Below are 13,581 nucleotides of genomic sequence, written 5' to 3' on the forward strand. Positions count from 1 at the left end.
GTGACCAGAGTTGTTCATTTTCCCCTAGAACCATTAACTATAATCAGAGAAGCTTCCTGGTACAGTAGGAAGAGCACTGGACTGGGAGCTTTATCTGTATCATCTTGGACAAGTTATTATTTCACTTTTCTGAGCTCTGTTCATTTCAAGGATATGTTAAGTATCTGGTAGGTGCCTTGGGTCTGAAGTTACAAAAGTGGCTCCTGGCAGCTCACAATCCAGTGAGAAAGACAGACAATTCTAAAATGATGTGGTAAGTGCTTGGATAGAGAAAATTAACATGGTGCTGTGGAATTGGTATCAAGTGAAATTTCCAAAAGAGGTAATATTTTAGGTTAAGTCTTGTAAAAGTGGGTTAGAGTCCTTCAGGTAAACAACAACAACAACAACAAAAGGCATTATAGTCTAATGATTCAAAGCCTGGATTCTGAATTCACATCAAGAGTCTGCCACTTACTAGCACTATATCCTTAGGCTGGTTTCATTATACTCCCTGAATCTGTTTTCCCAACTGTAAAAAAAAAAGGGGGGGGGGTCTACCTACTTACTTCAGGGTTATTTTAAAGATGAAACTGAAAAACCTATATAAAGCTTATTATATAATGCCCAGTGCATAGAGCTTAATTGATGGTAGTGGCTATTATTATTCTAGGGAGAGGAAACTATTTGCAAGAATAGATGTGTAAGACTGTACCAGGTTCTGAACTACAAATTGTTCAGCGTGGCTTGAAAGGAGGTTATACCTGGAGAGATGATGGAAGTGATGATCTGGAGAGGTAGGCAGGGACCATCATGAAGAACTATGAAATTTTAATGAAGATGAGGTACTTGCCTCAAAGAGGTGACAGGTAGGATGCCATTTGACTTTAGAGAATGAATGATCTCTGAGACTTCACCTGGGCTTTCAAATCTGTTCAAGGCTCATGTGGGCTAGATGACTTCCCAGCAAAAGGTGGATATGTTGCACAACACTCCTCCTCATTATCTTTCATTTGCAGGACATGATGGATGATATCTGCCAGGAACAGTTTCTAGAGCTCTCCTACTTGAATGGAGTACCAGAGCCCTCTCGAGGACGTGGGGTGCCAGTGAGAGGCCGGGGAGCTGCCCCTCCTCCTCCACCTGTTCCCAGGTAAAAATAATGTAGACTACCAGAAAAAGGATGTAAATTTGACTGCCAGTACCATCTCTTAGTGGTGCTCTTATCTCCAGCTTAGAAGGAGTCTCAGAATTTGTATCCTGAATCAAGTGGAATTCTAGCTCTTGGATATGTTGGCCATAGTCACGTGCTGAAGTCCTGTTGAAACTTCTGGTCTTTTAATTTTGAACAGTTCCAGCATTTTTTAAATGATCTCTGACTTCAGAATTTTATCTTTTGTCACTGTTTCTTTAGTGATGAGACTTTTAAGGCAGTCCATTGTGGGACCTGGGTAATCTTTAATTATGGGTCTTTTATCTACCCATACATTCCTCTATATTTTAATAGTGGTCTTTTTAAGGCATCAGAAAATCTAGCTAGCTGCAGAATTTGTAAACAAATCTGACCATGAAAGTATCCTATTTATAAAGGAAACTCCATTTAAAATAAATTTTTTTTAGATGACATTTTGTGGAATTATACACCTGAAACTGTGTGATTTTGTTAACCAGTGTCACCCCAATAAATTCAGTAAAAAGGAGGGAACTTTCTTTTTGCAGGGGCCGCGGTGTTATACCACCTCGGGGAGCGTTGGTGCGTGGTACGCCAGTGAGAGGAGCCATCACCAGAGGTGCCACTGTGACTCGAGGAGTGCCACCCCCACCTGCTGTGAGGGGTGCTCCAGCACCAAGAGCACGGACAGCAGGCATCCAGAGAATACCTTTGCCCCCACCCCCTGCACCAGAAACATATGAAGACTATGTAAGAAGTTTGAACAATGTGCCATTTCCCCCTACCTAGAAGGTTGCCAAAGGAAGTTGAAAGCCAGGGCCTTGGTCCTTGATGTAGGAGGCAGGGACTGATTGCCTGTAAGATTTAGATTCTGCTCTTTTCTCTTGCAGTGAATGTTAACCTATGAGAAGGTTTCTCCATTTTAAGCGTGGTTTGCTACTATATGTATGTAGATTAGACAGGAAATAAACTGTGCCTTGATGTGTGTTTTACTATGGGGTCTCCCACTACTACTGCTACAAAAGTTCAACTTTGTACCTTATTTCCTGCCCACAATTTAAAGGTGTTTTGTTTTTGTTTTGGGGGGATTTTTCTGTTTTGTTCATTTGATTTTGTTTCATTTTTTAAAAATAACCCTTTCTCTTTTGACTGTTCCACAATGGGTATTAACATTTTGGAGAGAAATTTCATGTTCTGTTAATGTAGAAACCTGCCATCCTCTCATGGAATATAATTGCCTTCCCTACTCTCTATGATTCTGACTTTCTTTTTCATTTTATTTGTTCTAGGGATATGATGATACATATGCAGAACAAAGTTATGAAGGCTACGAAGGCTATTACAGCCAGAGCCAAGGGTGAGTCAGGCAATAGGGGTTCTCTTTATTGTTCTAGGGATGGATGGAGGGAATGAGAGGAACTGAGAGATTTAGGCAGCACAAATCTAAGGAGCAGTGTGGCTTCCCTTTTGAGGATATCTTCTAACTTTGGACATCTGTAAGGCACATCTTGAATCTACAAGCTTGGATAATTGCGAATCTTAAATTATATTGTAGAATTAGAATAGCAGATGAAAAATTCCTGATCTGTGACTACACAGAAACAATGGAAAAATACCTTTAATTTTATTTATTGAAAAATACCAGTCACATTGAAGTTGTGTAATAGTTTAAAAGGAAACTATATTCCCACCACAGTAGCTTAGCTTCCTTTCTTCACTTTTCTTTAAAAACATTTTTTTATGTATACATATCTGTGATTGATTGAAAAAGTGTCCCATAATTATACAATGGGAGACATAGCAATTCTTTTCATGTTTGTTTATTTTCTTCTAGTAAGCCCTATATATACATGTATATTTATATTATGGTCAATTTGAGGTTGTTTTTTTTCACTTTAAATTGTGTGATACCCATTTTTCTTTGCTATAGTTTTTAACTGCTTTTGTTTTTGTTTGTTTTATGAGTACATAATTATACATGTGGTTTGAAGATGCGGAGAATGAACATTTTCCTGTATTATACACATAGTAAAATGACTGAAGAACTAAAACATAGTTGCTGTATGGCTCTCTAACACTCTGTCTTTGACTTTTAGGGACTCAGAATATTATGACTATGGACATGGGGAGGTTCAAGATTCTTATGAAGCATATGGTATGTCTTTATTTCTGTGGTGGGGTAGAATGTGCAAGTAAGTGCCTGAGAGAATGCTGGGTTATTGGAGGTCAGACAGTCACATACCTGAGGAGAAACCCTTTAAAGGCAAAGATGTTGATAAATGTGGCAATAGAAATCCTACTCTTATTTAAATTTTGTGGTGTGCAATAGAGATAGCAGTACTGTTAATCTTGGAAGGCTAAGCAGATGTCCTAAACTAGGGCTCAGGTTCAACTTGGCCTGGTTGGAACAGCAGACATTGAAGCTGGTGTTTATTTTTTTCTTACTTTAAGCCAGGAGATGGCTAGACCCAAGGTTATGTTGCTTGGCTGGCCCTTTGTTGCTGATACCAAGGCCACATTGGTGGATAACAAGAATTTAATTATATCCAACTCTACTCTTCTGCTCTACTTCACTTTAAAAAACAATTTTGGATTTCATCAAAAAGAATCCCAATGTAGAGGAAGTAATAGCTGGAAGGGAAGTAGATTGTAGGTACCTAGCGAAAGCAGATTGGGGCAAGAATAGCACCTATTAGACTAAGGTTGGAGGCTATAGGAGCCAATTTAGGGCAGTACTGGCACCAAGATTCTTACTGTCATAAAGTCATCTCAACTCATTCCTTGATCCCAGGAGAGCTGTAGAGGCTGGAATGGCTGTACGACCAAACTACCTTCCCTGAGGTTTGGTTAAAAACACATTGCTCCAGAGCCAATTATGGCCTTGTGTTAATGGGCCCCAGAGGGAGTGCCATATGGCAGTAGATGCAGAGAGAGAGCAGCCTTTCAAATGTGATGTATTTTAAACATACCTGAAGGAATTTCAGAATCCTTGACAACGGATTCAGCAGTTGACAGTTCTTCTTAAGATACCATTTGACAGTCTCTCCCCCTTCCTCTAGCTGAAAAGGGGGAACTTGTTAGGGCTTCCCACAGATGGACAAGCTAAGCTCAACTCCTCAGCACATTATGTAGTAGCCAATCAGGTACTTGTCCAGGGAACAGTTTTCACTAGCTAAATGGTACTGGGCAGTTGCCATCAGTAACACTGCACTGATCTACTCATATGCCATTATTTAGAAGGGCGGTATGATTGCCTTGGAGTATTTCCCTCCATCAGTTAGGCAGCATAATGGGGCCCCTGTATGTGTTGACTAAATTGCATTTCTGTTTTGCTGGATAAAAGACTGGACTGAAAGAGGCAGACTGCTCCTTGTGCTCCTGATATGATGTTGCTGTGGTTAATCTGTTCTGATTTCTGCCTTTATAAACAGAATTAGAAAAATAAACTGTCTTGTTGGTACCCAGAAGCAACTTGGAAAGTGATGGACATATCTATTGCACAATGCATAGAAATAGGCATAAATAGGGTTTTGTGTGACTTTAGATCCATATGGGGGTTTTAAACCTATAGTGATGGAGGCACATGTTTGTGAATGCAGGCAGCTAGAGAAATAACTTCAGGAATGAACTGGCATGGGTCAAGTGTAGCAGTGAGTGGGAAGAATAAGCTTATAAACACAACTAATTTTTATGGGAGGTCAGCTCTGGAAGTGATTCTCTCCCTCAGCCTTTTCCCTATCAGTAAGGAAAACCATTTGAGGAAGTCACCCATGTTGTCTGGCTTCTCTGGATTATTGGCATAAGAAAGGAAATAATGAATTATCCTGATCAGTGCTCTAAACACACTTAATTGTACTTCCCTCTGTTAGAGCAGTGGACCTCAGCTCTGCTGCTGGAGAGCCTCATGAGAAATGGTCCTTGCTTGCTTTTCCCAGAGAGCCAGAGGACACTTCCACAGGGAAACCCGACTTGCTGTTGCATGGAAAGGGAGCTAGCTGCTTCCAGTCTGAAAAACTTACATAAGTTCACCTTACCTCAGACTGTCTGATTGCTTTGGGAATAGGAAAGGGCATTGCAGACCCACTGAGATTGATTTCCTCACTGTCTCAGCAAGTGTTGTTTTTATTGAGGTTTGGAGGCTGAAGTATAGATTACATTGCCTGTAGAGAGCCTCTTTGCTGGAGATTACGCCAAGCCCTTTTTTGAGCTGTTCCCTTCTGTCAACTCAAAACTGTGCTCTAGTTGGGAAGTTGCCTAAGCTGCTCAGGAGAGCAAAGTGGGGGGGAAAACATGGACCACTAGGGAGATAGGAAGATATTGGGAACAAAGCGCACTGTTTCCTTCTTTCTTTCTTTTTTTAATGATTTTATTTACTTACTTTTTAGAGAGAGGGGAAGGGAGGGGAAAAGAGAGTGAGAGAAACATCAATATGCAAGATACATGGATGGGTTACCTCTCTCACCACCCCCCCACCCCCCGCCAAACTGGGGAGTCTGGCCCACAACCCAGGCATGTGCCCTGGCTGGGAATCAAACTGGTGACCTTTTGGTTCATAGACTGGCGCTCAATCCACTGAGCCACACTAGCCAGGGCTCAAGCAGTGTTTCTTTAACAGGCGACTTACCTCTGCTCGTCCCCAAATGCCATTAGCACATGATTTATAAACTGTTCTTACTTTCTCCATAGGCCAAGACGACTGGAATGGGACCAGGCCATCACTGAAGGCCCCTCCAGCTAGGCCAGTGAAGGGAGCATACAGAGAGCACCCATATGGACGTTATTAAAAACAAACATGAGGGGAAAATATCAGTTATGAGCAAAGTTGTTACTGATTTCTTGTATCTCCCAGGATTCCTGTTGCTTTACCCACAACAGACAAGTAATTGTCTAAGTGTTTTTCTTCGTGGTCCCCTTCTTCTCCCCACCTTACTCCATTCTTAACTCTGCATTCTGGCTTCTGTATGTAGTATTTTAAAATGAGTTAAAATAGATTTAGGAATATCGACTTAATTTTTTTAAGTGTGTAGATGCTTTTTTCTTTGTTGTTTAAATATAAACAGAAATGTACCTTTTATAATAAAAAAAAGAAGTTGAGTAAAAAAAAAAAAAGCCACAAACCTGTTAGTTTCAAAAGTGACATTGCTTGCTTAAAGGTTCTGAAGTTAAGGCTTGTTAACTTTATCTTAGTTTTGATTTGAGACATCCCGTATAGTTGTAGTTGCAGAATCCCAAACTAGGCTACATTTCAAAATTCAGGGCTGTTTAAGATTTAAAATCACAAATGTTAACGGCAGTAGGTGCCACCATGTAAAAGTGAGCTCAGACGTCTCTAAAAATGTTTCCTTTAAAAGCACATGGCGGTTGAATCATAAGGTTAAATTTTAATATGAAAGATCCTCGTGAATTAAATAGTTAATGCAATTTTTAACAATAATTGACTTAAAAACAATAAGATTAGGTTTGTAAAAATGGCTTTTTCATTATGTGGGTTTTGAAATCTAGCCCCAGACATACAGTGTTGAGAGATACTTAGTGGAGAGTAGGTTTTGAAGAGGTTGATTGGTGGGGAGGGGCTGGCCACCTAAATTGAATTTGATGCAGAGCTTTTTAGGCAAAAACTATCTTTCAATAACAGTACTAATAATTAAAATTTCAGTGTTTAAAAAGAAAGTATTTTGTCCATCTGAGATTCTGCACTCCATGAAAAGCTCACTTGGACACTGGGGCCAAAAGCTGGTGATTTTCTTAAGTTGACGGTTATTAATATTGAACTGTTCCCAAGGTAGTCAAGTATGTCTCAACACTAGCATGATATAAAAAGGGACACTGCAGCTGAATGAAAAAGGAATCAAAATCCACTTTGTACATAAGTTAAAGTCCTAATTGGATTTGTACCATCCTCCCATTTTGTTCTTGGAAGATTAAATGCTACATGTGTAAGTCTGCCTAAATAGGTAGCTTAAACTTATGTCAAAATGTCTGCAGCAGTTTGTCAATAAAGTTTAGTCCTTTTTTAATCAAAGTAAATGTGATGAATTGTCATTTTTGTGGGTGGACAATAAAATAGCTTTCTCTTTCAAATAAACTTAAATTAATTCTAAAGTTAATGGGCTTGTTAAAAGTTGGAGACATTCTTAAAACTGGTGGTGGGGATTTTATTTTAAGTTTACAAAAAAAAGTTTATCGAGTTGTTAAGTTTTAGTTTAAAAATAACCAAAGCTTTTTCACCCCCTGGAAGTTGTTGAAAACAGTTTTATCTAACCCTATCACAAGATCTAATTTCTGGGGAGAAAAACCCAACTAAACCAAAACTTGGATTGGTTTCCATACAGAGGCATCAGTATTTATTTAAAGTGCCAGCCACTGTTGTTTGCATCTCCTGTAGATCCCCTAGGTGGTCCTAAGAGCGACACCAAATGATCTCTGTGAGCTTGGAAAGGGATAGCACGTGCTTCTGGAGATGAGAATTCAGCAAACCCTGTGTGCCCTTAAAGGTTTCCCTTCTAATCCCAGAAACACTGTTAATAAATCATCCGGGCTGGGACAGGATCTGGTGTGATAGGCTGGCTCCGTACTCCCCCTGAGCTCAGGAGGAAATGATGGAATTGGTTGGCCCTGTTTCCACTGCTCTGTCCATTTTCAGGGTTTGCATGCCTTCTCTAAGCGAGCCACCTAAAACTGCTCGGGGGTGAAAAATCCTCTTGTATGAAGTGCCAAGCTGCCTGCAGCAGTGCATGATGGACTTTTTTTTTTTTTTCTTTTAAAACACACCAACAAAAAAATGTATTTGTAGATTGTGATAAAGTGTAAATAACTGAATTTTCAACCATGGTTTGAAGTCAGCTTTCAGGGCATTATGTCTTGTTTTGATGAAAAGAGATCACTCTATACCCCCCTTTTTAAAGGAAAATTATCGCAAGAGAATCAGGATGTGTAAAGCTAACATGCATCGCAAAAAACCAAAGGTAACCTAAATGTCTGATTTTAATAGCACATATTTCTCTTTTACATAAACTGTGACAGCAACTTGCATAAACAATTCTTTAGCTGTTAATTTTAATGTTAAAACTTTGCAAAACTTGTTTAATAAAAATAGCTGTAAAAAGAAAAACCATATGCTGCCGCATAAATTAGCCATAACTCTTAATAATCCTGCCCATCACAAGTGAACTGTAATGTAACCTGGGCACAAAGTCTGACATCTTAAATGACACAATGTAAAATTTCAATGACTGTAGATTAGATCTGCTCCCCAAAGTAAAGCTTTCTGCTCAGCTATTTTAAAATGTACAAGGATGAGCCCCTATAGGTTATTGATATTCACAATGAAATATTACTTAAAATTTCCTTAAAGTTGCATGTTTCTCTCCTGTAATGTGTAAACTGCATGCAGGATCTCTATCTTTTATTTTGTATGTCTTTAAAACTTCCTCTTCAAAAGACTAATCTCTTAATTCTCCATTTTCAGGTCATCAAAAACTCAAGACATTTCTGGAGTAGAATGGGTAGTGAAGACCCATGTCAGGTATGTTAAGGAGGCTTTCTATTAAGGATGTGGGACTTTTATCCTAACTATAAAATAGTTCTGCCAAGAGGTAGCCTGGGAGGTGATCAGTGGGTGTCATTTGTATCATAGTCACAATATGACCATGTTGTTATGTTTGTTTACAATACATACGGAATTTACTTGTAATAACTAGACAGTATCAATTTACAGCTATTGAATTCCTCTCTATCTTGTCAGTAACCTAATAAGGCAGTGTTTCTTTTGGAGTTCATTGGTTGTAAGCAACAAAATGGCTAATGTAAACAAAAGGGAATTTATTAGATGTTAGGGCTCACAGATCAAGTGTGAAAACTAGAAAATCTGGCGTAGGAACCACAGTGGCTGCAGAGAACTGAAATAGCAATGTTAGACCACGGGAGTGGTCCAGAGGCAGCAATAGCTGCTAAGCACTATTGCTGGAATAAGTAAACTAGTCATGTTTGGTTTCTTTCTCCCTCAAGATTCAAGTTCTAGGGAGGGAATGTCAGACTGGATTAGCTTGGGTCACATGACCATACTTCAGCAGTATGCAATAAGAGAAAGGTCATTCCACAAAAGGAAGGCAGGGTGTTACTAGGAAGGGAAATGGATTATAAGCAGCCAAAAAACAGTTGTCCAGTAATATCTGTGTTTTACAGAAGTAACAGAGATGTAATTAGGTGGGGTGACTTCCCAGGGTCACATGATTAGTAGTATCAGTAATCAAGTCCAAGTTTGTGTTGCCAGAACCTAACATCTTGACTTACACAATACTATACTGCTTATAATCAAGGGAAAGGGGTATTTTTTACACTTTGGAAACCCCTAGTAGGGATATTATTTTATAGTAGAAAGGACATGGAACCTGACAAAAACCTAGAGTTAAATCTATGAGCTATCTTTTCCGTAGTGATCTAAAAGAAATCACTTAATTTATTTCCACATCTAAGAAGGAAGATGCTAATATTGTGCACCTCTCAGTGGCTGGCAAACTGAAGACATTCTATATATAAGTCAACCAACTGAGTGACTTACACATAGTAAATAGTGTTCTTCCCCTAAAAAACTTTTAACTCACTTGTTTGGGTAGTTGGGCTCACTCTGACAACTGAATAAGCCTTACTGTTGCTTGAAGCCATCAAGGAACTAACTGGGTGATTTTTCCCCCTGCCTCTGAATGAGTTGTTAGGGTTGTGATGGCACTGAGGAGACAAGATCTACCTAGGTAAGACAAAGGCACTTACAGCCTTTGACAGAGAAATTTGCATGCTTGGACACTATTTCTTCCAAGCCTCCCTCTTAGCTAGGAGCCTCTGAGATTTGGAGACTTTGAGGAGGCCTGTTTGTCTTGAACATGGTTAAAGGGCACCCAGAAAGTCCTGAATATGATGTTGGTCACACGAATTGGAAAATTTAAGGGAAAGCCCACGAAAGCAGAAAAGTTAGTCTCAACTCCACCTAGGGTAGTCTTAAGAACAGAATTTTGCCCTGGCTGGTGTGGCTCAGTGGTTGTAGGCCAGGTCCTCCAGTCAGTGGCATGTGAGAGGCAACCATGCATCTCTCATACATTGATGTTTCTCTCCCTATGTTTCTTCCTTCCCCTCTCTCTAAAAAAGTAAATAAATCTTTAAAAAAGAAAATAGCAATTTTGGAGAAATGTTTTTTGTCATTTAGCCTATAATTTGTGCTTGGAAAGGCAGGTTCCATTGTTGGCAGACCAAGACCTGTTTGTGGTCTGCCTTTTCTGGTTGTGTAGTTTAGTCAGTTGGTCTCAGTGTTTTCTATAACCTTCTGCCAGTACCTGTGAACTTATTACAGTTCTATATGCTAATTTAGAGCCAGGCAAGACTGGGCCATGTCCTGGCTCTGCCTCATCATAGCCTCTGTCTTTGACAAAAACAAAATCCTCTCATTTATCATCAAATGAAGTGGATAATAATAGCTAATTTTATCACTGTGTGCATCATAATATCCTAAGCAGTTAATAATGATTACCTCATTTGATTTTTCTACCTTTTTCTTTTATGAGCTAAAATTCACATAACAAAATTTACCATTTTAACCGTTTTTAAGCATTCAGTGTGTTGGTTTTAGAATATGCACAGTGCTGTGCAACCATCATTACTACTTAATTTCAGAAAATTTCCATTACCCCAAAGAACTCCCATACCTGTTAGAGGTCATTTCTAATTCCCCTCTCTCCCCAGCCCCTGGCAACCACTAATCAGTCCACTTTCTGTTTCCATGGATTTGTCTATTTTGAACATTTCATATAAGTAGAATTGTAGCCCTGGCTGGTATGGCTCAGTGGATTGAGTACTGGCCAGCAAACGGAAAGTCGCAGGTTCGATTCCTGGTCAGGGCACGTGCCTGGGTTGCAGGCACAGGCCTCAGTTGGGGACATGCAAGAGGCAACCGATCAATGTTTCTGTTGCACATTAATGCTTCATCTTCCTCTTTCTCCTTTCCCCTCTCTCTAAAAATAAGTAAATAAAATATTTATAAATAAATAGAATTGTATAATATATGCCTTGTGTGGTTGGCTTCTTTGACTTTGCATATGTTTTCAAGGTTGACCCATGTTACAGCATGTGTTAGTACCTCCTATTAGTGATAGGAAACATTACCTCCAAAAGCAGCCCATTTCGTTTAGGACAGCTCCAAGTGTTGGAAGTTTTCCCTTAACATTAAATTAGTCACTCCAGTAACTTATACTGATTCTTCTTTGAACTCCTGAATATCCTTTTAAGTATTTGAAGATCACTTTCATTCATGTTCTTTCCCAGCTCCAAAGTTTTTTGTTAAACTTGCTAGATCTGATTTTCAAGAAAAACTAGAAATTTGGATTTTATATACCAGTTGTTTAATGTTTGCTCAGATTTGTATCAGGCCCTGTTAAACATCTACTATAAGTCAGATGCTACCTGTAGCCTACCAGTTTGCAGTCTCTGATTAGCTTCTGCTCATGTAAATTAAGGACGTGTTAGGATTATTGAGATATAATTCATACACCATATTATTCACGCATTTAAAGACTACAAACATTTTTGTACACACCAAAGGCCATTTTCTATGCTGAAAATATGCAGTTCCTATAAAATACTACATTGACACTGGGGCCATTTATTATAAGATATATTATTAAGTACTGCAAAGAAAGAAAAGAATTAAACCAACAGAGTGGTTTCTTTTTATATTGAATGTAAGATGCATCCTGATTTCAGAGATGTTAAAATATGAAAAAAATATGTTTTAGCTACTCTGGCATTTTGTCAATTCTATCATTCTTCACTGTGTGCCATGCACTGTCTTCTCCATATGTAGAATAGCTATTATTATCCTATTTTTATGCAGTGATGAAACTGGCGCCCTGAAAAATTAAATCACTTTTCCAGGGTCATGAAGCTGTTAAGTAGCAGAGCTGGGATTCAAGCTCAGGCAGTCTGATATTAGAGTCTAGGATCAGTCTTAACGATTAGGTTATATTGGAATTAAGGAGTTTTACCCATCGGCCAGAACCATCCCAGGGAGCTTGTACAGTCATTCTATATCCTGAAAGGAGGCTTATTCTGCAAGAATATTACTATTAATGCAGTGAACATTTGCTGATGTCATTTTGGCTCTTGTGCTGGCTGTGCTCGGTCTACAGCAGTTCATAGTCTCTGCCTTCAAAAAACAGTCTAATGAGAGAGAGTAAGTCTTACACAGTTACGGTAGTGTATGATCGTTTCTGTTGCTGAACTGAGTATCAGGGAGCCTGCAGGAGAAGGGGAGTGACAAAATTTAAGTTGAGTCTTAAAGTATAACTAAGAATTTACCAGACAAATAGGTTAACATAGCCCTTTACTATGCTTTAAACAGATTAATTTCAAATTCTGCCTCCTCCAAAGCTGCTAGCTTTGGAAACTTGGATGAGTGAGTTATCCTCTCCAAGTCTCAGTTTTATCATCTGTAAAATGGGATAATATTCATTTTACAACATTATTGTAAAAATTGAGTGAACGAATATGTGTAAAACATTCAACATGACATAGTAAACACCCAATTCATTTAGCTATAAATAGAGGCTGGAAGAGTGGGTTAGTGCCAGTTTTGAAAAGTTAAATGTTAGGCAAGGAATTTGGACTTTATTCTAAAGTTTAGGGAGCTATTGGAGGTCTTCAGAACAAGAATCCACTTGTGTTTGCCATTGCGCTGGTGAGGTAGGGAAGTAAGGGGACCAGAAGAAAAAGCCGTCTGTAAGTGGCACCACTCCTTCGTGGTAGAGTGAAGGGGATAGTCTCCCCTCACCTTGCATTTCTTCCTCCCTCTTATCTGAAGGCCTTTTGGTTCTTCCTCAGACAGGAAATTTATCTCTCAGATAGTGCTTGGGCTATGACGGTAGGATGCTAAGCCTTCACCATGTCTTGATAGTCTTCCCAGATCCTATCCCTTTCACCCGCCCTGTGAACTGGAGACCAAAACTCTGATTCTCCACTGATAGAAACTTTGCTCTCATTGCTCTGTCCTAAATGAAGGAAGCTCTTAATTCTGTGCTCTGTGCTGGGAATATCTCATACAGATCCCATTTAATTCTCACAAACAATCCTGTGAAAAGAGGATTATCCTGGGAAAGTGAAAACTGATGTGTACAGGTTAGGATGACCACAGGGTCCAAAAGGTGGATCTTTGACCCAAGTTTTTCTGCTTCCACTGAGCCGCCGCCTCTGTGTCTAGAGTGGTAACAAGAAGATTGGTTTACACTGAAAGTAGTTCCCAGCTTTGGTGCACAAGGATGTGTACCCCTGGCTTAGTTTCCATATTCCTAGACTTAAAAGAATTGTACCCATCTAAGCGTATATTCATATTCTCTTCATACTCATTCATTCTCTCTTTCTCTTTCTCTCCCCCCCCCCCAGACCCTTAT

General features: G+C 39.3%; 1 protein-coding gene across 2 annotated transcripts in view; it reads left to right on the forward strand.

Annotated features, from left to right (window-relative positions):
* The window catches only part of KHDRBS1 (KH RNA binding domain containing, signal transduction associated 1), a 34,022-nt gene that overhangs the window by 17,224 nt on the left and 3,217 nt on the right, over positions 1-13,581 (forward strand). Inside the window, exons 5-10 of one of the 2 annotated variants that reach the window (XM_090269000.1) lie at positions 999-1,132; positions 1,699-1,900; positions 2,440-2,507; positions 3,247-3,305; positions 5,837-6,029; positions 8,619-8,675. In XM_090269000.1, coding sequence (XP_090125126.1) covers positions 999-1,132; positions 1,699-1,900; positions 2,440-2,507; positions 3,247-3,305; positions 5,837-5,934 — 561 coding nt within the window. In that variant the 3' untranslated portion in view covers positions 5,935-6,029; positions 8,619-8,675. Of the gene's footprint in view, positions 1-998; positions 1,133-1,698; positions 1,901-2,439; positions 2,508-3,246; positions 3,306-5,836; positions 8,116-8,618; positions 8,676-13,581 lie in introns of both variants that reach the window. The other variant, XM_090269001.1, reaches the window with a different exon arrangement.

The sequence above is a fragment of the Furipterus horrens genome, unplaced genomic scaffold, assembly GCF_987537825.1.
Source record: "Furipterus horrens unplaced genomic scaffold, mFurHor1.1.pri manual_scaffold_3, whole genome shotgun sequence".
Taxonomy (NCBI): domain Eukaryota; kingdom Metazoa; phylum Chordata; class Mammalia; order Chiroptera; family Furipteridae; genus Furipterus; species Furipterus horrens.